This window comes from Osmerus mordax, chromosome 10 (genome assembly GCF_038355195.1).
Source record: "Osmerus mordax isolate fOsmMor3 chromosome 10, fOsmMor3.pri, whole genome shotgun sequence".
Lineage (NCBI taxonomy): Eukaryota > Metazoa > Chordata > Actinopteri > Osmeriformes > Osmeridae > Osmerus > Osmerus mordax.
In genome coordinates, this window is record NC_090059.1 from 6,226,878 (window position 1) to 6,251,910 (window position 25,033).

General features: G+C 41.0%; 2 protein-coding genes across 6 annotated transcripts in view; both read right to left on the reverse strand.

Annotated features, from left to right (window-relative positions):
- Positions 1-10,525, reverse strand: part of LOC136950159 (A disintegrin and metalloproteinase with thrombospondin motifs 3) — a 35,324-nt gene extending 24,799 nt beyond the window's left edge. Inside the window, exons 1-3 of one of the 2 annotated variants that reach the window (XM_067244294.1) lie at positions 10,447-10,525; positions 9,645-10,039; positions 1,744-1,900 (exon numbers count right to left, since the gene is read on the reverse strand). In XM_067244294.1, the coding sequence (XP_067100395.1) occupies positions 1,744-1,900; positions 9,645-10,039; positions 10,447-10,525 (631 nt within the window). Of the gene's footprint in view, positions 1-1,743; positions 1,901-9,644; positions 10,085-10,446 lie in introns of both variants that reach the window. The other variant, XM_067244293.1, reaches the window with a different exon arrangement.
- Positions 10,526-17,208: 6,683 nt separating this feature from the next.
- Positions 17,209-25,033, reverse strand: part of pald1a (phosphatase domain containing paladin 1a) — a 56,307-nt gene continuing 48,482 nt past the window's right edge. For all 4 annotated transcript variants that reach the window (XM_067245446.1, XM_067245445.1, XM_067245443.1 and 1 more), the window contains exon 20: positions 17,209-19,261. In XM_067245446.1, coding sequence (XP_067101547.1) covers positions 19,112-19,261 — 150 coding nt within the window. In that variant the 3' untranslated portion in view covers positions 17,209-19,111. The remainder of the gene's footprint in view (positions 19,262-25,033) is intronic.

Genomic DNA, 25,033 nt, shown 5'->3' on the forward strand with positions numbered 1-25,033 from the left:
AGCCCCACAGCTGAAGATTTTTTATGAAGTCATAAGAAAGCAGCCCTGGATGAAGGGTGAATGAACATGTACAAACTGAAGGAGAATCACTTTGGAGTAAGGTACTAGATTAAAAACCTTTCACAGGTACAGCTTTCAGTATATGTAGTAGTGGAGCGTAAGAGCGGTTAAGCACATGCCCGTACATCCCATTTGCAGTCACCTGGGGAGAGAATTAATTGCCTCAATAATAAGATTCAACCTAACTTTAAAGATCCTGTAAAGCAAATTCGATGATTTGCTTCTCAGTACATTATATACATGTGAAATGAGTTCCTGAAAGCATGTGCAAAGCGCGAAGACCTTGTCGCACTGAAATGTGGAGTTAGACCGTAGAACAGTTTCTCTTCTGTTTTCAGATCATGTTTTAATGGGTGGAGCCAAAAAATGACTGATCTACGTCAGATCACTGAATGGCTCCTCCTGCTGTACTGTAATTGTAACCTACATCAGCTAGTTAGCTAGCTTCAGGATGTCTCCCTCCACCCGCAACTGCATCTTCCCTGGATGCAAGAACTTCAGCTGCGCTGCAACGCTATTTAATTTCCCTATTGATGAGGAAAGGAAAAGTAGGTGGATTGATTTTGTGAAGAGCCACGCTGATGGAAAGCTTCGGAAAAACTCCAACAGCCGCCTCTGCAGTGATCATTTCATGGCGGATAGTTTTAACATGGACCAGAGACAGACGGGGTTCACGGACACACGGCTTCTCTTGCAGCGCAGAGCCGTACCGAGCATCGCCCTCCCGGCAGTTCCTCCTCCAGTCGCACCTGGACCATCCACCGCCGCCAGCAGTTTATCACTCAGTTCTGTGTGCTTGTTATAATTATACTAGATAACTTTTCCAGAGGTATCTCTGCTATGAGTTGGTGCAAACTGCTAACTTGATATTAGGCTACTCTGTGTAGAATGATGGTATTTTGGTGAAATGGAAGCTAATGTGCTAGAAGTAGTTGGAGAGCTCACTGTCTGCTGTATCTGGTGTCCATTTTTACTCCTGTGTTACAGCTCAGGGGAACAAGCTTCATTTACATGCATCTGTATGTTTCACTCATTGAACAAATAAATTCTAATTCTATACTGTTTTGTTCGGCTTGACGCAGCGTCCATTATCTGGGTCATAGGTACTTGAGAGAGGCGGCCCCTTCCAGCGAGGGGGCAGAGCTTCAGCTCCTTCAGGCGACACGCCCCCCCCAGTCTCAAGCCGAGAAGACTGCTGATTTTGTCTGTGTTTTTTTTTTATTAGAATTTGGATGGGTAGTTAATAACACATTCTTCTGTGGTGTGGTGAACTTAAAACTCGTTTTCAATTCCACTTTACAGGATCTTTAACCACCAGATGTTGAAGCTAATGTCGCAGGAGGAGATACGTATAATAGGAAATCTAATATGAATTCATCGAGCATTGGTTCCTACTACAAAGAGAAAGATTTCCTTTACTACTACTATACAATGCTAGAATACCTCATTTTTACCGGCTGGTGGTGGAAGCTGTATGTTGGCCATGTGTGGTTGTTATTTTCTTGGAAGGGGGGGGGGGGCACATAAATTCCTTTTTGAGGAACTTTAAAGAACCCAAGGAATCTGAGTACGACTCCCAATCTCCCAACTGTTTGGGCATCAAACGAAATACATCTTAGATACACACGCGCCACACACTGCCTCCCCTGTGTCCGCTGACGTCACGCCCTTCGCCTTGCCTACCTTCGTTGTGGAGGTCCTCCCTTCTTTGGCCTGATTCCCTTTTGATGGCTGATCTGCGGTAGACCACGTGGACACGCCCCTTCACTTCCACGTCCTGTTGGCCCTTCTCGAGGGGCTCAATAAAAAACTCCCCGTTATCCGTACGAATAAGGCCTGCCTGGAAAAAAGAGGTTTCCGCAATTAGTCCTCCCCTTCTATGGTCTGAAATAGTTTCATATCCTATAATTACAGAGCTTTTAATCGACTGGAAGACTTCGAAAATGGCTGAAGATGGGGGAATGATGTTGAAATAGGAACCGTTCTCCCACAATTGAGTCCCGTTTCTATGTTCATATACAGAGTGTACAGTACCTGTGTACCAATTGTATTAGCTAATTGTATTAGCTAAAAGGCTGCAAATTAATAACTAAATTTGAACAAAATGTGTTTAAATAGTTGTTTACACAATGGTTCTCAGAGAGAGAGCTCACACACATCTGTCATATTCATATCTGCACATAGACAGCACTCCTAGTCTCCTAAGAGATTGGACGTGACCATCACTCATTCTGATAAGCCTCTTTAGATGTTAATTTGAAGAAGAAAGAGAGGCGGAAAGGATAAACATGACCAAGAAAGTAAACATTAACTCTCAAGTTACATATAATTCATTAAAGTTAAATGCATTTCTCAAACCCTAAGCCACTGTATTGAGTAAGTAAATGTTTTAAAGTTCCAGTTTAATGAGTTGGTCTTTGTTTTCCAAAAACATTTCAATTTTACTACATGGAATAGGCACAGTGTGCAGTATTCAGGAAATAGAACATCCGATTGCAACTCCCTTTTATTAATTAAAAGGGAAAGATGTATATTTCCATTTCAGGACAAAATCTAAATATGAAACAGAGAGAACTTTTTTGAAGCTAAATTGAACTAATCTCACAAAAATGCTAAGCATCCTTTCACACTACTTAAAATTAACAAAACCATGAATTGAAGGTTGTAACAGCAAGAAAGAGAGAGGTAAGTGCTGGTGGGATCCATACAATGCAAGACCAGGAAATGCCAAGCAAGGCATGCCCGAAAGCTTCCTCTGTGGTTGTTTCTTTCAATGCCGGGTGGAAAGTGAACTTGGTGTGTCTTGAGAAGACGTACCACTGCATTGGTCAAACATCTGGGAGGCACGCCTTGACAGTGGCACAGTGGGAAACACATAGTCTGGGGCCTGGCCTCACCTGAGCCTCATAACACATACTCAAACCTCAAAACCCGGTGACATCCATATTTGGTGGAAATGTAAATTGATGTATAAGTTAACGTTAAAACACTAGTGAACACAAATGAAGTAGACCATTTGTTGACAGCAGACACTTTGCTTGTTGAAAACTTTTAACAAATCCACACAAAGAGCCATGTTAATGCAGCATGACCTCCTCAACTAACACTTTTAATATTTATGCAAAACATTTCTTACCAGCCATTTGCTATGAACTCTCTAGGATTTCACCATCATTAAACTCATCAGTCATCTGCTTAGTAGACATACCATGCACAACAAAACTTTTGTTGTACTTGAAGCAAAGCAATTAAATTGCAGTGACTTGTTTGTTGATGGAAACATAACCATATGAAAAGAATGGCTTTTTATAATATGTTAACTTAAGATCAACCCATCCATGTGCATCAACTAATAAAGGCCAACAAAGGGGATCATTGTTTTTAATAGGTACATTTGTGATCAGCAATCAAAGCCCAAGTCAAATAGCAGCCCAAAGCTACATCATTACCGTCTTGTGTAGTGACTGAAGTAGTACATCCCAGCAAAGCAGTCAAGATGGACACTCACAAATGCAGCAGCGAAAACACAAATACACAAAGCATAACACATACTGTGAGCCACTGACCTCTCACAAATAAAGCAAACACATCTCATCCTTAAGCTCACCGCTACACTAAATTCCACACACCAACACTACAAACTTTGAAGGTGGATATTTATGTAATTCAAGGGACCTTCTCCCTTGACTAGGCAAACTAGTAGTTGGAGTCCTCCTCCAGGACAACATACAGTATATGTGTAAACCCAACACAAACTACGGATGAATTCAACATCCCAATGGACATTTTGAAGATATGACATTCAATTCAACGGCTACAATGCATATTTATGGTGTACTGTTGTTGGAGTTCTTGGAACTTAATTAGCTTGAGACATCCCTGAGGTCTTTAATAAGGATCCAGTATATGAGTTCTTGTAAAGATGCAAACCAAATAACAAAAAGTTGAATAAACCCTTGGGCTAAGGATGCCTAAACTACTATGTTAACAGAAATCAATGTCTTCACTGTCATCCTGAGAGCTTAACCTGCAATTTGAGGTAGATTGCATCGAAAACATATAATTTCAGTCACAGGCGTGCACTTGTTTGATATATACTGTGGACAGGAGTTCATTCTGCCTCAGGGGGCTCTGATCAAGCAGTCTATTTTAACGATCTGAAATGCAAGTATCAAAACACAAAGCGCAAATAACTTTGTAACCATTGTACTTTTTTACTTAATTTAAGACCCGTATATGTTTATTGTTTGCACCTTCCTGCCACAGTAAATTCTGTGTTTATGTAACATACATGGCGAATAAATCGAATTCTGATTCTGATTGTAATGGGAGAAGAAACCCACCCAAATTAGCTTCGGTTAAACAGGCGTGGGAGGAAATTGCCACAATTGTTACAAATCAAGTTCACATACATAGAGATTTCTCATGAAAATCTTTTTAATCATTGACATGAAAGAAATGTAACACAGCCATACAATAAATCAAAATAATGTAACGTAGCTTCGCAGGAAGAAGACCCTGGCCTCGCCAGCAGTGCTCACGGGCCAAGCATGCGCCCTTAAAATAGCATCTGAATAACGCGCCATATAGACTACGCTTTTCCTGGTCCTTGGCGGAATTGTTTTTCTGAAACTGCAAAATAGCACCAAGGAACGTTTGCGCCGGAACACGGAACAGGGCCCTATCTTGCACCCAGCGCAAGTATCATTCCTAGTTTGCACTCGACGCAAAGCAAACTTTTCACTCCACAGATGCACATCTGTAAATTAGGGAATGACCTTGCGCTAAATGATACTTGCGCTGGGTGCAAGATAGGGCCCTGAATGTGACAACACTGGGAATTTGACGCTGACTACCCAACACCATTTCACTCTAGGCATCCTAGACATGAAATCAAAACAAATTGTACAATCTCTTCGAAGGTGAACACTGCATTACTGATGGTTTGTTAACATACAGTGAGTAAATTGAATATCCCCAGTCTGCAGGCAAAAAGTCTTGCTGTCTGCAGAATGATCCAATCTTTACTGTACTTTCAGCACTGGAGAGGGGGGAGAGACAAGTGTGTGATAAACTGACCATATGGTTAGATAAGGTTCTTAGCTGTGCTGACTCAGGAGGGGTTAAAGGTTGAAATAATAGTATGGGACAGGTCCCTTGAGTAGAGGATTACTATCTGATTCCTTTTCATCAGCTTTCATCTCTCACAGCAGTGTGCCAGAAAGGACATGCATAGTTGAGGATTAGGATGAGGATTATACAGTGAAAATTGGGCATATCATGACTGGCATTCAACCTGAAGGGGACAAACATCAAAGATGGGATGACATAAATTTATTTTGTAGAGAAAAAGAGGACAAAGAATGAGATTTTTATGAAATGATGGGGAGAGCAAGTCACCTCTGTCACCTAAAATTATTGCTGATTGTCCAATGTCAACAGGGATCTCAGTTTAAAGTAAATCTGGGGATAGAAAGCTATGTTTTCAAGGACACATTCTTACTTGTCTTGCAGAGGCACTATTATCCTAGACATTGGTGTGTGTGTGTGTGTGTTTGTGTGTGTGTGTGTGTGTGTGTGTGTATGTATGTGTGCATGTATATATGTGAGCATTTTATGATTTAATTATGTTAATTACAACACGTTAATCATTGTCTGAGATCTTGGGCTTCTTCTGATAGAGCAGCAATGATTATGCATGGTCCTTGTGTCTTCACCGTATCTGAGTAACATGCACAGTCAGTCCTCAATAATTCACCGACAGAGCCTGTGTGCAAAATACAATTAACCTAATCAAATTGTATAAATTAAGTAAAAGTACCTTGAAAATTAATAAATACAACCGAACAACATGTGTTGTAGAGAGGAAGAGATATATATTGACAGAGACCTTGGTTTTACTATGTACAAATGACAGGATATGTTAATCTTGTTTACATATATATTTAATGGTGCTGAGAGAGAGCTCACACACATCTGTCTATGTAGACAGCAGTCCTTGTCTCCTTAGAAACTGGACTTAACCTTCACTAATTATAATAAACCTCTTTAGATGTTAATTTGATGATGGAAAGATAGAAAGATAACTTTGAACAAGAAAGTAAACATTAACCCCTAAGTTGCAGATAATTAATTTGCATTAAAAACATTTCTCGAACCATAGGCTACTGTATTGAGTAAGTACATTGAGTTTCAACATTGGAACATTCTAATGCCACACCACTCTTTCTTGAAAATTATATTGGCCATGTATATTTCCAGTTCTAGATTGGTGTGTGTGCATTTATTAGAATAATTTACAGTAATAATAGTGTCTGGTCCTTGGTGTAGTGTCTTTTGTGTGTGTGTGTGTGTGTGTGTGTGTGTGTTTGTGTTTGTGTGTGTATGTGTGTGAGTGCCCTGGCTGCCAGCCATGACTAAGTTTGGACCCATTCTGATGCTGTTGCTAGGTGGCTCTCACTGTATTTAACTGATGGATGCATAAATAGCTCCCTTCCAAGCACAGTCATCCCAATCCTCAAATTCCCATCACACTTGTAATTCGATCCATGTCACTGGTGCTAATTCCTAACACATGAGCAGTCGCAGCGTAATCACACTCATCATTCCTGCCCACTCAGAACAATACAGAGAACGCAGCTTTAGCCTACAGCTGTTGCCATCCAGCAGAAATGCTACTCACTCTCCACTTTCCACAGAAATCACCTGGTGATTTTGCAGTCCTTGTGTGGCTACCCTCTTGAGTATGGCTAATAAATTGTCTGTGCATTTGAGGGCCAAATATATCCCTAGGAAATCCAGTATAAACTGGGCAAATGTTTGACACCCCCTAGCACGTGGCTTGTTCCATCTGTCATGTGCTGGATGCCTGGGATGAGCAGTTTTGCCCCTGTAGGCACACTGGCAAGGAACCAAGATAACGTAATCCATTTCTGGTGATGTCATGCAGCCCGCTTAAGAGTCTGGGCGCTTCAGATGCTCCACAGAGACGACAGACATACAACTGGATTGTGGGATGTCTTGTCTGTAGTAAAAAGAAACAAAACTTGGTGGCACATGGTTTGGGGTTTCAGTGGTGTGCTTAAAAAAGTTTAACGAGAAACTTGTGCTTTTACTGGAAAATGACCTCCTATCCACCAAAGGTCCTTGTGTCCGTGTCCTTATAAAGACAGCCTATCAGTAACACATTGTTATGGTCTAACCTGGATGAAATCAACCGTCTTTTTGAAGGCAATAGGCAGGCGTAGTCTAAGCACTGGAAACACTGGAAGATAAACACCAAAGACAAACAGTACAGGCCACCTCAGAGATACGAGCCACTTCAACCCTCAGTCCTTTCATCACACGTGATCTTATGTGGCCTAACACATCAAACCCATGTCTCAGACTAAATCATTTGTCCAGGAGCTCCCTAAGTATCTTCAAAACACTCTCCAAAAAAATTCCAGCAAGCTCAGACAGGCTGCTGTTTATCTTGGCTGCGGCTCAATGAAACACATGGACTATATTCTACCCTGGCTGTGTCAAGCTCACTTCCTGAAATGAAATGATATTCCATTTTCACTTGCCCCAAAGCTGTGTAAAAAAAATAAAACATGGCCACAAAAGGGACCATTCACTTTGACCACCAACGGAGGGGAAATGCCTTCAAATATTTCAGATTGCCAGGACTGCTCATATCTGCTGAATGAATAAAAGTTATCTACAAACCAGAGCTCAGCTATGTCAGAGACTTAAAAGTTTTTGTAGAGGGGTTGGGATGAAGTGGATTAAGTGCTATAGTTTGGGTGTCCGTTGTGGTCTGTCCTATACTAAAGTATGAAAGTGCAATAGTGTTTCCGGAATTGGAACCAAAATGTGGTGGCTGATGTGGAATTTAAAAAAACATTATTGAAAGGACAGCATTTACATTACATTTAGTCATTTAGCAGACGCTCTTATCCAGAGCGACTTACAGTAAGTACAGGGACATTCTCCCCGAGGCAAGTAGGGTGAAGTGCCTTGACCAAGGACACAACGTCATTATGCATGGCCGGGAATCAAACCAACAACCTTGTGATTAATAGCCCGATTCCCTAACCACTCAGCCATCCAGACCCCCAGATACCCCCAGCAGGGTGCATTTAATTCATAATGGCTTTATAATTTGTTTTATTATTGATCTGGTAAGTCGTCTCATCAATAATATTCTTTGTTTCCTTTCTTAATCAACTGCTAATGGGTGCATGGAATGCATTAGAGAGGCTTTGGGTAGCCAGGATGGGCTGCAATCATAAACCTGAAGTACAGTTCAGTGGTGTAGAACATGGCAGGATAGTAATGGTTCACCATACTGGACAGTGGATGCAAACAGACGGAATTCTTCATTCTAGGGGTGAATCAAATCCATCCCTTTGAACACATCTGAGCAATTATTTATACTATGCCATGTCATTGGTAAATATAGTATGAAGTTGTGTAACAAGAACAACATCTCACGTTTTGATCTTTCAGTTAATGTTTCTTATGAGTGAACAGGTATTTTCCTCACAGGCAAACTGATGCCTCTGTGATTTCAGTGTTCCTTTAAAATAGCGGGGATCTATAATTTTCCAGGCATCAGTGGGGAGAGAAGCTAATGGCATAAAAGCTACACAGCAGTGTGCATTAGCATTGATACGTATGGCCAACATGAATGGTTCACAACTGCATTGACAATATCTCTATGTGGTACTGTATGATGTGGTAACTGTTTAGAAAGGCCACCTGCCACCCTCCAACTCAAAACACCTGAACATGTTCACACAGATGAGCACAGTCAAAGGAGACACAATGAAGCACACATGGTTCAACAGTGTTAAGAGGTTTTGTCAAACCAGGTGTTTTCACGCATTTTTTGAATGTCTGTGTGTGAAGAAATTTCTGCTTCAGTCCACTCCAAAGCTCTTTTTAGCTGGAAAGTGTGTTTTGGCTTAACAAAGGTCAGACGTACCATTTGCATGTAAACATTTAAATGTATGCGACTGCATACAGTTAACACTGTCAAAAGAGCCTCTTGGTGACAAATTTAACACCTGTTAACACATGCATCCAAGAAAAATAAAGCGGGTGTTGATTGTCAATCAGCAACTCAGCAATTTGTTTCTCACTCTCAGTTTCCTGTGAGGATTGTCACTTGAGTAGCCATGGATGTCTGTTAGATATTAGCCTACTCCTTGCCATAAGGCCTCAAGCATCCTGTGAAGCGGTATCCTCAAATAAAATAATTGTAACAATAATAATGACAGTGAGTGACCAAGATAACCATAGAAAACATTGTATTAAGAAGGAGAGAAAGATAGCTTTTACGCAGTTCAATGTAATGCTGGTACAGATACTGGTTGGGGCCTTTTAGGTGGGAGGGACATTGCAACTGGAGAGAAAGGGAGTTGGGCATGTGGCAGCTATGGAAATATTGTTAACAGCAGCCATTGTGTGAAACGCATATGCAATACCACGTCCAGAAGACTGCAAAAATTGACAAATATTACCCAAGGTCCGTTTGGGAAATGTATCCGATTTTACATTCAATTTTTTATATCACATGATCAAGCCGTCTGACTTACCAGTCCATCGCAGTTACTGATGGCCACTGAGGCGTCTGGCATATCCGACACATCTCCAGTAAAAACGCAGTCTCCATGAATACGTTCCTTGGCCTTTTCCTCGAAGTCCTCTTGCCACTCCACAAAAGCACCTGGAGCAACGAGCCGTCTATTGGCCTTCAGACGTAGGTGCAGTTCTTTTCCGAAAACAGTGACATTAAAAAACAAGTGCTGGCCAGCTGTGGTGATAGAGGGCGTATCGGCGGCACTACGTGCCACCCGTCTTTTTCCCGCGGCGGGTGATGCACCTTTACTTCCAGTTCCAGCTGACACCACGTGAGAAATATACCGGCCATGGGAGTCTGTGCTGAATGGCACGATAAGACCGTATTCACTTAATTTTCCAGAGAGTTTTTCTGATGGAACAAATAGTGAATTGAGAAAAGCATCCAGGGACAGACCTATAGGATACAGTCATAAGAGAGCCTAGATCAAATGCAGTGCATATCAAGAGCATGCTTAATGTGTTGGCTACTTTTAAAGTATAATGACATGCGAATTGTATGTAAAAAAGATTGTGCCCGAGGATGTGCTAATTAATTATTCGACAGGCAGTTGTATGACTGGAAAATATTCCCAGATACGATATACGAGCCTTGATGTTTCAATTACGGAGTTAGAATGCTATCCTATCAGTTAAACCTTCACTTTCTATTAAGCAGACAGAAAAAAAAACTGAAAAATAAGTTGCCGGTAGACCAAACTAATGGAAAGTTGAGATAAAAAGTTGCCTGGCAAGTTTTAAATATACTTTAAAACTTACCATGTGACTTTGCAGCGTGCTTGTGATCCAAAAATATCAAACTGATTGAACAGTACATTAATAAATAAATATAATCCATATCGAAGGCTTATGTTGAGTAGTCTAAAAGCTGCCACTTCAGTCCAGCGTTGAGTTGAAGTTTCCTTTCTATTGTAAACTTTGTGGAACTGCACCCTCTTTCTGAACGCACCGTTTATGAGATAACTTCACAATCTTGAACTTCAGCGAAACCAAGCATTCTGTTTGCTACCCTAGACGCTAAAGTGACTGGTATTCACAAGTTGTTCCAATCTTTCGGCCTCTGTTGCACTCTGCATAAACCAGGACAACCCCATCCATTTACAAGAGAAAAAAATCTGGGGTGCTGATGACGACAACTGCCCGGCTAATCGCGCAGAGTTCAGAGGAAGCCTACAGATCTTTTTTTTTTTTGGGGGGGGGGGGGGAACCGGAGCCTGTTTTAAGGATGCTTACTGTACTTAACAATGCAGCAAAATTGTTATTTCAGCACAAACCTTTGCGAAAACGTAGCCTTCCTAGTAGCTAAAACATCTGCCGCGCAGACGTGCACCGATATGCACCTATGTGTTGACGATAGGAAAAGATTATGCTATTGCTTCAAACTCATCCAAATTGTTCTTATTTTTTGCATACGTTTTTCATTGTCTAAAGAACGCAGAAAAAGTCAGTTCATGGGAAGTACAAGAAACGGAACCTTTTACATTGCAAACACTCTAATTCATGACTATGGTGGGAAGTATTTAGGTTTTCATGTTAACTATAGCCTACTTATCGTTGCCTGCAGCTATGTAAACCCATTGTAAACCTAATAAATCCAATATCCCTTCCTAATTTTATAGCAGCCCCCCCTACTGGAAGACACAGAGGGAAACAGTCGCAAGTGTAATCATTTTGTTTGAAGGATATCTCTGGTGCGTTTAAACAGTCTTGTTTTATTGCATTTAAATGAAGATTATGTTAGCTTTATGGTATTTTGTGGACCAACCACATATACATACAGTGAGACCACAGTCCCAACAAGTATTTGACAATACAATGTGCTGATATTTGACTATAAATACTGTATTATTGCATCAAATGCTTTATAAACATAAATAATCTTTCAAAGCTGACGACAGTATTACATTTCTTTCCATAATAAGGAATGGTTCATATGAGCGCCTTCCATTCATCACAGGGTTGAGTCTGTAATACTGGATAATTCTGCTTGTGGAATGACGACTAATGTCTGCTATGACTCCTAGATGATGCATTATGCTGACTAACCTCTTGGCCTACAGTTTATACGCAAACTGGACCAAGAACGCAATGGACCATGCAATGACAGCCCTCCCATGGAGTGTCTTTCTTAAAGGAAGATCTTAAAAGATATCTCATGATTTAAAGAAAAAAATATGTCTAGATTGGGCATTCTATCTATTGCTCCAAACAGTTCTGTGACAGTGACTCGTGTCTGTACCAAAAAGTCCCCCCCCCCTCCCACTATGCCTGTCTGTGAGTAATTATATCCATGCCGTAGGATGGTCAATGTGGAGAAGGTGTGTTTTTTATACCTTGATTCCTGAGGGCAGTATAGGGGAGAAGTTTATTTGATTCCAAAACTCAAATTAATAAGCAATGGAAACTAACCACAGCATTAAGTGATGGAAACCATTAACCGCTTTGAGAACGTTTCATTTATTTTTTCCATAGCATAGTTCCATGAGGGTCTTCAGTGTGTCCAGAAAGCCAGATTTGCGTTGCACAATAAGCATAGTACTCTAGTCTAGGTTTATTTCCCTTTAAATGAATAGCTCCACAGTTTGTAGTTAACTCCACACTCCAGAACAATGTTAATATATTACAACTGAATGCGGCACTAGATCTTTCTTAAAGTATAAAACCAAGCCTGACAATATTTTCATCAACCACAGTTTCAAAATTAGGGAAATACAAGGGCCAATTTTCAGACAGATTGATGTTTCAGTTGTCCATTAACTCTCTAACTAAAATCCTAATAAAGGAATTGATGGTCCATGTAGGTCCTGTTATTATTTGTATTGTACAAAATACAACTTCCTGTTCTCTCAAGGGCAAATTCCAGAAATGACAGTGTGTGAATAAACATACTCATCTACATAAGCCTTGCAGTCCTGAATAAGTTAGGGTTTGTGAAAAGCAACCAAAGAATGCTAATTACAATTGTGGGCATTTTTCAGCACACAGCGTCAGCTATGTTTGCATACTGTACAGCAGGGGCGTAGCCACGAGTAGGCCTACCTAATTTGTTCTAAGGCCTACCCAAAAACGAAAATATCTCAGAAAAATGATGCGTCGGGTGCACATCGCAAAGCAAATAAGTAAAGAAAATGAAAAGATGCCTATCCATATTTTTCTAGCCTACCCAAAAAGATTATTCTGGCCACGCCCCTGCTGTACAGTACTTCAAACACCATGCATTCACAACTCGAAAGAGACAATGCCAGTTAATGTACTAATGGGCTTTGCAATCAGCTTCAAAATGGCAGTGACTATAGCAATTTCATGAAAATGAAAGTGCTGGCCATTTCATGCTTTACATGAAAGATTGGACCTCTGAGTGGATGGCACTTTGAGGTGTCTCTGCTTAAAGATCCTGTAAAGTGAAATTAAAAACGAGTTTCAAATTCACCACACCACAGAATAATGTGTTATTAACTACCCATCCAAATTCGAATGAAAAAAAAAACAGACAAGTATGTTAAATTAGGCTTTGAAATCGTAAGAAAATCATCAGTCTTCTCTGTTCGAGACTGGGGGGGCGTGTCGCCTGAAGGAGCTGAAGCTCGGCCCCCTCGCTGGAAGGCGCCGCCTCTCTCAAGCTACCTACAACCCAGATAATGGACGCTACGTCAAGCCGAACAAAACAGTATAGAATTATAATGTATTTGTTCAATGAGTGAAACATACAGATGCATATAAATGAAATATTCCCCTGAGCTGTAACACAGGAGTAAACATTTACAGCAGAGACAGCAGACAGTGAGCTCTCCAACTACTTCTAGCACATTAGCTACCATTTCACCAAAATACCATCATTCTACACCGAGTAGCCTAATATCAAGTTAGCGGTTTGCACTAATTATAGCAGAGATACCTCTGGAAAAGTTATCTAGTATAATTATAACAAACACACAGAACTGAGTGATGAACTGCTGGCGGTGGTGGATGGTCCAGGTGCGACCGGAGGATGAACGGCCGGGGGGGCGATGCTCGGTACAGCTCCGCGCTGCAAGAGAAGCCATGTGTTGGTGAACCCCGTCTGTCTCTGGTCCATGTTAAAACTGTCCGCCGTGAAATGGTCAGTGGCGCAGAGTTTATCCGAAGCTTTCCACGTGGGTCTTCACAAAATCTATCCACCTATTTTTCCTTTCATTACAGGGGCGGATCTAGAAAAATATTCATGGGGTGGCAAGAGGGTGGCAGGAGATTTTGAGGGGTGGCATCCCGTGGCAAATGTGTGTGAGATCAAAATGAAAAAACTAAAGGCTGTGCAACATGTATGCATAGTCAGTGAACACTGAAATGAATTTGAGGATTATAGGTCACATGACCAAAAAGCTATTGAAATTTTAAGATTTATTTTGAATAAAATATTTTTTAATAACCTGAGATGAAAATGAACAAAATAAGGCTTTGCAGCATGAATGCATACATCTTCAACAGTTTAACATTATTTTGACGCTCCTAGTTCATGTTGTTGAAAAGCTATTGACTTTTGAAATGTGTAATTTGTTGACGGTCCCTAAACGTACGCGTTGTTTAGGCAGCCAAAAGCATTGGCTAAGCGGCCGGTCGTAGCAGTGCTAAATACCTGTTAAAATAACACAATACTGGGCGTCCGAATATCTGTTGAATATCGAACTTCAAACTAACTTTACCACAGTCATCTTTGTTGTTGCTTTGTTGCCCAAAGAATTCACGAGTTAATGTTATTAACCTTAATTCAACAGGAAAAGTAACATTGCAACTCCGTATAGCCCTGCACTTTTGTAATTATTCTTAGTCATCAATAGATAATTGCTTAACACCTCATTCCTCCGGTGTGGTCTGCTGTCCGTGCCGACGATTTATTCCTTGAGTTGAAGCCTTCTATGGTCAGTTTGCGCCTTCCTTGTGTTCAAATGAAAGCAACTTCGGTGGCGGTGTGGGGAGGGTGGATGGATCGAGTCGTTTTCGTGCTGCATTTACTTGCATTCGGATATTAGAAATTAGCTCTCGCAAATGTCCGATGAGCCACAACTTTTCTTTGTTTTCAAAGCTGCCAACTGGGGTGGCAGCTGGGGTGGCAAGGCTATTTTTAGGGTGGCATTTGCCACCCCATGCCACCCCGGTAGATCCGCCCCTGTTTCATTATCAACAGGGAACTTAAATGGCGTTACAGCGCAGCTGGAGTTCTTGCATCCAGGGAAGATGCAGTTGTGGGTGGTGGGAGACATCCTGAAGCTAGCTAGCTAGCTGATGTAAGCTACAATAACAGTACAGCAGGAGGAGCCTATGATGAGACGTAGATGGGGCGAAATGACGTAGATAGGGCATTTTTTGACTCCGCCCATTAAAACCTGATCTGAAAATGGAAAAGAAACTGTTCTTCGGTCTAAATCCACATTTCAGTGGACAAAGTTTTAGCGCTTTGCACATGCTTTCAGGAACTCATTTCACACGTATATAATGTACTTAGAAGCAAAACATGGAATTTACTTTACAGGATCTTTAACTTGAGCAATGTGACAGAAAAGAAGCTCCAGTATCGAAGACCATTTGCTAGCTAAGGATATCAAAAGCCAAATGGTTCTCATTATTTAAAATTAACTATCAGACTTTATCTATTTGCTGTGCAGCAATTATGCCGGGTCTATGAGGGGAGCTGGATATCACCAAGCTTCCACCGGAGACCCAGCAGAAAGGAGGACTGAAGACAGAATGCCTTAGTTTCCCTACCTCCCTTGCCCTGGGGTGTGCTGTAATGTGGGCTAGCCATGCCAGTGCACTGAAAAAATATGCAACTCTCCATCTCTTTTAGATGCAGGGAGATGCAAAGCAGCTGCTAGACAGCCCTGCAGCATGAGGAAAGACAAGAAGTTCCTGCCAAGTTACAGCCCAGCAATTTAGAGAGGTTGTTATTATGTTCCTTTGCCTTGTGTGAATGGACAGAGTTGAGGCAGAGAGGTCCGAGAAAAAGAGTTCCCAGATGCACTAGTGATTCTTGTTGGTGTAGGTCATGACATAACTGAAAAACACAATGTTTCGTCTAGACAAGATGAGTCTGAAGAGGGTATTTAAAATCAGATTATAATTAAGAAATTATTATTATATGACATATTATCATGCTCTACACCATGAAGGCTAATGGGCATATGCTGTGTGTGTCCTCAGGCAGTGGACAATACAGCCATGGGCTACAGCGGAAATATCAAAGAGGACCTTGAGCTGTGAAAACGAGAGCAGGGAGCACTCTCTGGCCTAGGCAGCATGCCTACTCTCTGGAGCACTCTGTCATCTCCAGAGGGAAGCTTTTCAGATGAACTTCATTACATCCCTCCAAGCTGCTCACCTCTCAAAGCAGCCCTTTGTCTTTTGTAATCTTGGGATCCCTCAGAACTGCTAGCTTGAGTTACACATTGGAGAGTGTCTCAATGAGTCTGGAAAGCATTTCAAAGGCAAGAGGCCGCTGTATCATCCAACCATGGTCCTTGTGTCTTGGGCTTTGCATGACCTGGAGTCAAGTTGGACGCATTTTGCAACTGAATAGTCTGTATCTTAAATTTGTTTATATGGTGAAGTGCTCTAGTTTGTCTCAGTGAAAACGTTATGAGGACCGTCATTTCTGGAAAGTCCATGATCTAGTATGTGTGTGCATGTGTGTGAGAAATGTATTTTTGTGGCATCATAGCTTTATGAGACAGCCATACCACGCCAACATAATAAAACAAAATATGCATGGAAATAAATTCCAGTGAGATATCCAAAACGGCAAAGGTCATTTAATCTAGACCACTTGGTTTCCTCTTTCAATAATCCAGGATAGACTGCAATGTGATAAAATCCTAACAACTTCCGTGCTCCCAGATAAGCCTGTTATGCACTTACAGAGAGGGAAGTGATCTGGGATATCAGCCTTTCAAAGCGGGTCAGCAGAGCCAAGGGAGCATCACTCTGATGTGCCGACTGTACAGCCTGTTCCTCTTCCATGCTACCACAATCCTTTAACAAATCTCTCTCAAGAGACAGGGTGCGTATCCCACCTTAATATAATTACAGGTCATAGATCCAACCATTGATATGAAATATCATTAAATTCCTCACACGCAAAATGTTTGATTTGAATTTATGATTTGTACATACAGATAGAACATCAATTTCCACTATCTTTTACTTGCATTTACACAAGGTAAAGAGACGGTGGGATCATCAGGATGGGAGGTTAGTAGTGCGTAGAGAGAGGGAATAAGATAACACTGGAACAGGGAGGAAGAGGAAACAGAGGGAGAGGTCAATTATTTGGCTCCGGCCTATCGGGCGCAGAGGAAGTCCACATCTAGTTGGACAGTACACGGTGGGAACCACACACACTCAAAAGAGCATGCGGGTGGCAAAAAACTTTTTTTCGAAACATCTTAGATTGGGAATGTTATTTAAGGAGGCTTACTAAACGGCTAAATTTCTAAGAAAGTAAGATAAAACATGGAATTGTTTTAAAAATCCAGGACAAGAACTGCCATCGGAAGCATTCAAATTGTTTATTTAGCCTGAAGTAACCAATGCAACAATGACACAAATGTAATTGGATGAAATAAACTTCTCAGAACAAAGTTTATGCAAATAAAATACTATATTTCAAGAAGAAATACTGTCATTATCAAAGTATTTGTGTAATACAATGGTGTTGTGCGAAATGTTCAGAAAATAAGTTGTTTAAGGCCTGAAATTTGTGAAATGACAAAGCAGTAATTACACTGTTTTTTGGAGCGATCACAGAATTAGCAAACCCCTTTTCATCCTTTCGCACCCATTTTTGTTTGCTTAATTGGCTGATGAAATATGAGATCAACTGAAACAAAACTGAAAAACTATGAGTTAAAGTTGTCAAACTACGGTACAGATCAATGCTGAAAATGTTGAATATACAGTACATTAACAAATTTCGTTTTCACTAATGACATTCTTTTGAAAGGACAATTAATAAACACAGGATATATGGACTGTTAAAAGGCACATTAAGAAAAGAAGAATCACCAGCACTTTCTGTAAATAAATTAGAGGACTAAGGTTATTTGAATCAACATAAAAATACAACGAATATAAAACTTATAATTGAATCCTTAATGTCCTCAGTGACCACTTTTTGTACATGACCAAGACGTTTTGCCAACGGTGAATGATATTAACATTGATCAACAATTGATGACATCTGCATTTAAATCCCAGTACATTTCAGTACCGTAGACCTGACAAGCCTAACAGTTTCCAAGCATAGATTTTGCAGTAGGCTGTATAATTAAATTCTTGCAACAGACCTGATGAGGTCACAGAAACTCAAACACTTTACAGAAAGTAAAATAGACTGTGGGTGCAGACTCCAGTCTTCCACTGTCCAGTTTCAAGACTTCTACATTACTCACACCAACTTTAAAAGTGTCTATAGTGGTGTTTTTTTTAGCAGTTTCATAGCAAAATACATAAAAAGAATTATCCATCTCTGAAGAAGTATGGATTTATTCTCAGTGTCTAAACTATTGTTTTGACTTCATGAATACTGCATTTAAATTGTACACAAAGTTGTGTTCGGTCAAGTCAGTAAAGCCAATAATCAAGAAACATCAGTGACAGGTGTTTGGATACAACATTTTTAGTATACAGTACAGCTCAAAAAAGCCATCGATGAAAATCAATGAGCTAAGAATATCTAACAATGCTAATTTCCATTGTTGAAATAAAATAATCTTCATGACAGGGTGAATAACGGTATCTGTTACTGCTCTTGAATGTTGAACAAAAGGACAAGCCATGTTTGATACCTCAAAATATGAAAAGGTTATACACTTTTTGTCAAATAACTAAATGACTTGTCAGTAACTACGCACAGAAACTTCATTATAAGAAAAGTATTCCATGAATACATTTATACTTCGGACCTGACAGACCTACCAATTGTCTGGAATATGACAACCTGCAATGCAAATCTCAATGTTTTTGACTTTGAGAAACTAACTGTGAGAAGGTTCTGCACACTTTTTTACATAAAGCATACTGATTATACCAATATCCATATACGTAAGACAGCAAGTCAATTATTTGTATTTCATTTAAAAACAACATACATTAGTTGATTGAAATTTTATATATCATGAGCATAGAGTAAAACAAAATTATAGAGCAAAGGCACAACTGTCAGCTTGCAACTTGGCAATTATTAAGCTGAAACATAAGAAAAACAGGCATCCCTCAACATATTAAACAGGCATCACTAATCATATTAAACAAGTTTACCATGGTAGTGGGTTAAAAAAAAAACACACCAAATTGTATCGGAAGATACAGAAGTAAAATACAAAAACATTAAAATCTCACAACCTAAAAAAAGAAGAAACTGTATAGTTTTTTGGCAGTTCACAGTGATCTTTTCTCAGATAAACTCCCCCCTGAAGGGAAGTGATTGGACATTCTGCCGTTGCCAGCGACAGCGCAGCCTGGCCAGAGGCGTGTCCCGGGGGTTCTCAAACTCAGAGAAACCCAGCTGGTTGAGAAGGTCATAAACCCCAGCCCTGGCAGCCACCTATTGGAGGACAGAAAGGGAAAAGCCGTCAACTAGGAACAAAATGGGTACTCGCTAGTTTATTTTATTAACTTTTAGTATCCCCCCAAATATTTGTATTGAATACTATAGCCATTTGAGATTAGCACTCCAACTTTGTTCTCCAGATTTTAAATCATTAGTAGAAGGAAAGGGACAAATACAAGGTTCCTCGAAGAGGATCCCTATAGAGCAGAGGCAAGGAGGCAGGCTAACAATGCCAAGCTGATTCATGGCCCACTATGACTGTTAAACCATTGACAACAGATGGGAAGTACTGTGGAATAACAGGCAAAATCTGGCCAAAACCAAGAATAAACTACCCATAGACAATCCCACAGATATAGGCAGTTGCCTCGCCAAAAGAAAAAGAAAATTAAAAAGGTGTCACAGCTTGTTCAGTTTACTCAGTTAACTACTTAGTCCCATCATTCTCCCTTATAGGGCTATGCATTTCGGCAGGACCTGAAGGATTTCTGATTTGCAGAGAAACAGGAACTACATATTCCTGGTCGGTCAGTTGAGTTCTTGGGTCAGAATATTGGAAACATACCACAGACTGTCTGTCTGCTGAAATGAAACAAGACCTGAACAGCTCTGTAACTGGATACTCAAATCCTCTAAAGGAAAAAAATCTGTATTCCATTCTGTAATTTATCGAGAAACATTTCTTAATAAATCCCTAGCCCTGTTTCAAAGCATGTCATGATGAAAACCCAGCTGTAGGCCCCTTTTGAAGTCATTCACCCAATGACTCACTTTGTTTTTGACCCACATTTCCTTAGGTGGCCCATAACTGCAGATTAAGTTGGTTTGGGGAAAGAGTTCTGACGTAGTGGGGGATATCATCAGGGATATGTTTGGAGGTAATTAGGGACTATACTGTATGGGATTTTCTTATCTTGCTATCTTGCTAATGCAACAGTTTATTAAAAGTATTTCCGTCAAGCCCAGCATACATGGAGAATGGGAATAACAGTAAGGATGGGAATTGTACAATCCTGTGGCTATGGGAAACATTTTGAGAACTATTAGATAACAACAAAGTGCATAATAGCTGTATGGAAATCATTATTATTCAAACTGTGATTATGGTCTCAGTTGCCAGCACTGTAACTAGACACCATGTAAAACCACACAGTGTGGTTACTTTTGTCACCAAGCCTCTGACCATGCAAAATTGACTGCTTCAACCCAGATCATGCATCACTAAAACATTAAGACATCGGTTGTGTTGGAGAAATAATCTCTGCATGTTTTTCAACAAGCCTTGCTCCATATTATGGAGCTCATTCTGAGGAAATATTTTTTGTATTTGAACTCAAAAGTAATGACATGCCTTAACTTTTATTTTATTTTTTATTAGTCATGGTTAGAGATTAACACATATTTCTAATAATGCCAGGAATCTGTTTGATTGTTTGTGTGTGTTTGTGTGTCCGCGTTAGTTTCCTACGATTATCTGGAGAACCAGGCACTATGCAAAGTGAGAAATTTCACAGGTGTCCTTTTTTGTGCAGTGCCGCGGTTGACGTTGTTCGGATCAGCATTTCAAAAGGTGCCTCCACGGGAATCATGGGAACTCATCCCAGCCCCTTCACTCTGATTTGTCCAAGCCCCTTCACTCTAATTGGTCCTCTGGTCATCCCTCGCACCAAACGCTTCACTAGCGCGTGCCAAGCCCCCACCCCTCACTCCTTGGCTTGAGGCAAAGGCCCCGGTGGATGTTGGTGGTATTGCATTTCTGATTAGGTACTGGGCCGTTGAGAAGCCCCTCATTGCAATGTGCAAATTTGGGGCGAGGCCTCCATGTGGGCGAGAGTCAACGTTTTGATTGACCAATAACACTTGACTTGAGTCAGAAGTAACATTCTCAAACGAGACAGTGCGCTCCGTTGCAACCTGGCTCATACTACTAGCTTTTAACTTTATTTAATGATTTTTGCTTAATTTGAAACCAATACGAAATGGGTAAACTAGCGGCCCAATTATTTGCTTACGTCAAGAAAAGTCGCCTGGAACTGTGCTCGCGGGTACGAACAGGGCACGAGCACAAAAAGGAACATTAGCTGACCGCTGATTTACCTGGAGCTGACTGAGCACAGGGAGGAGCACAGGGAGAATGGGATTGATTATCTACAGTTGCCTGCCATGAAGGTTGTTTATAGAGTTTATTTTAAAGGAGATTTTACAAATTTTTTATGAAAGTGATTACGTTCCTGACATGACAAACGTCATTATATTATAATTTGTGACATTGTGGCGTGTTAAGACGTCATTATAGATTGTTGACATGTTCAACTGGAGTAAAGACCAGTAAAGATGAATAAATGATGTCTGATAAACCACAATATTGTTATGGTTATGCAACGTTATGTCAGTTAACACCACAATGATGGCAATAACAGTAAGCTAGTAATAATTAGGGCTGGGCGATATATAAAAGAAAATGATATCTCGATATTGTAAAAAAATTACGATATTCAATATATATCTCGATTTGCATTTAAATAATTTTAAAAAACTGATTTTCTTTTGCCTCCATTAGACAACAACAAAAACAATTTAGATAGAACAGCTATTGCTACAAAGTACAAAATGTGTAGTGCAAATTTAAGCAGTTGCTATAACATGGTACTTGCAACTTGGCAAAATGGACCTCACATAGAACAATTCATGCAGAGGTCCTTATGTGACAGGACAAAAAAAGAGCAAAAGAGAGTGCCTGTGCCAGTGCAATTTTCAGTTTGTGCCAGCCCTAGTAATAATAAAGTGCCAGCCCTAGTAATAATAAAGCAATACTCGTCATCATCATAATAATAATAATAACTATTAAGCTTGCAATAGAGTGACCAGAAGCATGTCCCTGAAATGGAGGACACTTGGGTCCAAAAAGGAGGACAAAGGGTCAAAAAGGAGGAAAGTCCCCAAAAGGTGTTGACCAGGGGGGATGGGGACCATTCGTATGAAATTAAGACAATAATATTAGTAATTTTAGTAAGTCAACAGTCTAAACTGCAGTCTAAACTCCTGTAAGAGTGGTGATGTTTCACAGCATGAAATAATTTGGTCAGCTCAGCAGCGGTTGTTTTATCATCTGCTGTTGTAGTGTTCAGAGCAAAAAAATTATGTTAAGGAAGAGTGCCCGGCAGAACTAGCATTATCCTTGTGCGGTTCTGTAGCGGCATACCGCTTTAAAGCCCCTTTCCCCCTACTACTCACTTCTATATCAATGCGACAGAGCTTATAGAAGGCATGATATTGATCTGCGAGTGGTAAATTGCGACGGTGGGCAGGAAGGATCAAAAAGGAGGACACGCAACAGCGGTCCAGACAAAGGGAAATCTGGACGTCTGGTCACCCTAGTTGGCAATCATACTCAAAACACAACGCAATAAACTATGATGAGTTCCAACTAGAATAGCCCTATATTTCTAAAAACCAAGTGAAAGTAAACTATACAGTGATAGCGTTGATTTTCGAAAAATCTCCATCATGTATATCTCAAGTCAAGTCAATTTTATTGATCCCACTAGGGGAAATTTGTTTGTAGACAGGTACCAAAACACATTAAATCCATCATAAAATACTACATAAAGAGCATACCGGACACCACACAAAGACAACACACAATACAGTACAAGGATCACTTAATGTTGAAAACCCAGAATAAGTTCCGTCCATGAATACTTCATGCCATTCGTTCGTTCGTTCGTTATCTGCCGCTTGTCCGGGGGTCGGGTCGCGGGGGAAGCAACCTAAGCAGGGAGGCCCAGACTTCCCTCTCCCCGGCCACTTCCACCAGCTCTTCCTGGGGGACCCCGAGGCGTTCCCAGGCCAGCCGAGAGACATAGTCCCTCCAGCGTGTCCTGGGTCTTCCTCGGGGCCTCTTCCCAGTGGGACGTGCCCAGAACACCTCACCAGGGAGGCGTCCAGGAGGCATCCTGATCAGATGCCCGAGCCACCTCAGCTGGCTCCTCTCGACACGGAGGAGCAGCGGTTCTACTCTGAGCCCAAACTTTGGCACCGGTCGTACAGGGACCGGACAGCCCCGATCAGGGAATCCGGTACCCCGTACTCTCGGAGCACCCCCCAAATATGAGCCCCCGAGGGACACGGTCGAACGCCTTTTCCAAATCCACAAAACTTGTGTATACTGGTTGGGCGAACTCCCATGTACCCTCCAGGACTCTTCCGAGGGTATAGAGCTGGTCCACTGTTCCACGGCCAGGACGAAAACCACATTGCTCCTCCTGAATCCGAGGTTCGACAATCCGACGGACCTTCCTCTCCAGGGCCCCTGAATAGACTTTCCCAGGGAGGCTGAGGATTGTGATCCCCCTAAAGTTGGAGCACACCCTCTGGTCCCCCTTTTTAAAGAGGGGAACCACCACGCCGGTCTGCCAGTCCAGAGGCACTGACCTCCTGAAGTCAATAATTGACTGCTTCTTTATTGACATTCTGCCAGTTTTCAGACTCTGCAATGCCTTAGCTCACATGCTCGCGACTGGTTGTAGCAAAGTATGACGTGTACAGTTTGTTAAGAGCGTGCACAAGCCTTGGATCTAGGAGCATGGTGACCACTGTTTTGCGCAAGACCGGACAAGCCAGAATTGGAAAGATGGCGTGGTCCGTTTCTCGCTCTCGCTTGCCTCAATGCGCCACTGAGCACTTTCCATAAAAATGAACGGGGACTCGTCTAGTTATATAGGACTAAGGTGCGTGCACTAGGAATTTTTGTTTTCGTTAATGAACTAGTGAATGTGATAAAGGCATTCGCAATGAAATTAAACTAAGTGCTTAACGCACCGGAGATCGTAGTTGGGAAAATAGGGAAATTCTGTTGAGCTATTTAGACACAAATTCGCTTTTACAACCGCCAGATTAGTGCTGACTGCTGGCATAACATTGAATCTCTGCTTTCAAAGAGGTTTCTTTATGGATATAATGCTGGATCACTGACATGGGCACTATTCCTACCACTTTAGCCTCCTTGGTCGGCATAACTGTACATGCAAGCGCTGTATGGTGAATTAGGCCTACAATTATGACAACTGGCTCAACCATTATGCATGTAATGACTCATGTTATTAACTAAATGTCTAGATGTTTGTGGTGGTAAGACAATTTAACAGAGAACCAATGAAATACATTTTGATCAACATATAAGCAATTAATAACGTAGGAAACAGCAGACAAATTAACGCTACCTTATTATTTGCATGAATGTAGGCTACCACAGCATTGGCAATTTGACAAGAATAGATGATTGAGGTAAAAAAATTACTTCAGAGATTATGTATTTCATTGTGATCTGAGAAATATAGGTCACAAAACTACTCAGAAGAACTGTCATAACCAGTTGCATCACGGGCACTGCAGTATCTATCTACAATTCCAGAAATGTGTATGTCACCGACATCATCGTGGGCACTGTGCCCTATCTATAATTCCAGGAATCTGTGTGTGTGTGTGCCACCAATTGTATTATGGGCACTATGCACTATCTATAGTTCAAGTAGTCTGTATTTGTGTGTTTCACAGGCATCACAGGCACTGTGCACTAGTTAGCATTAATGCAGAAAAGATAAGCATTGACAACCTGACAACTTTCACAACTTCACATACAGAGACTCCTTCAGAAGAACCGCCGCGAAGGGAACCACACTGAGTGAGAGGAAGGGTGCAGCAGGGCCAACATGGGTTATGGGTTAAGGAAACTCTGGTTCTGTGCCATTGAGCAGGGTTCTTAAC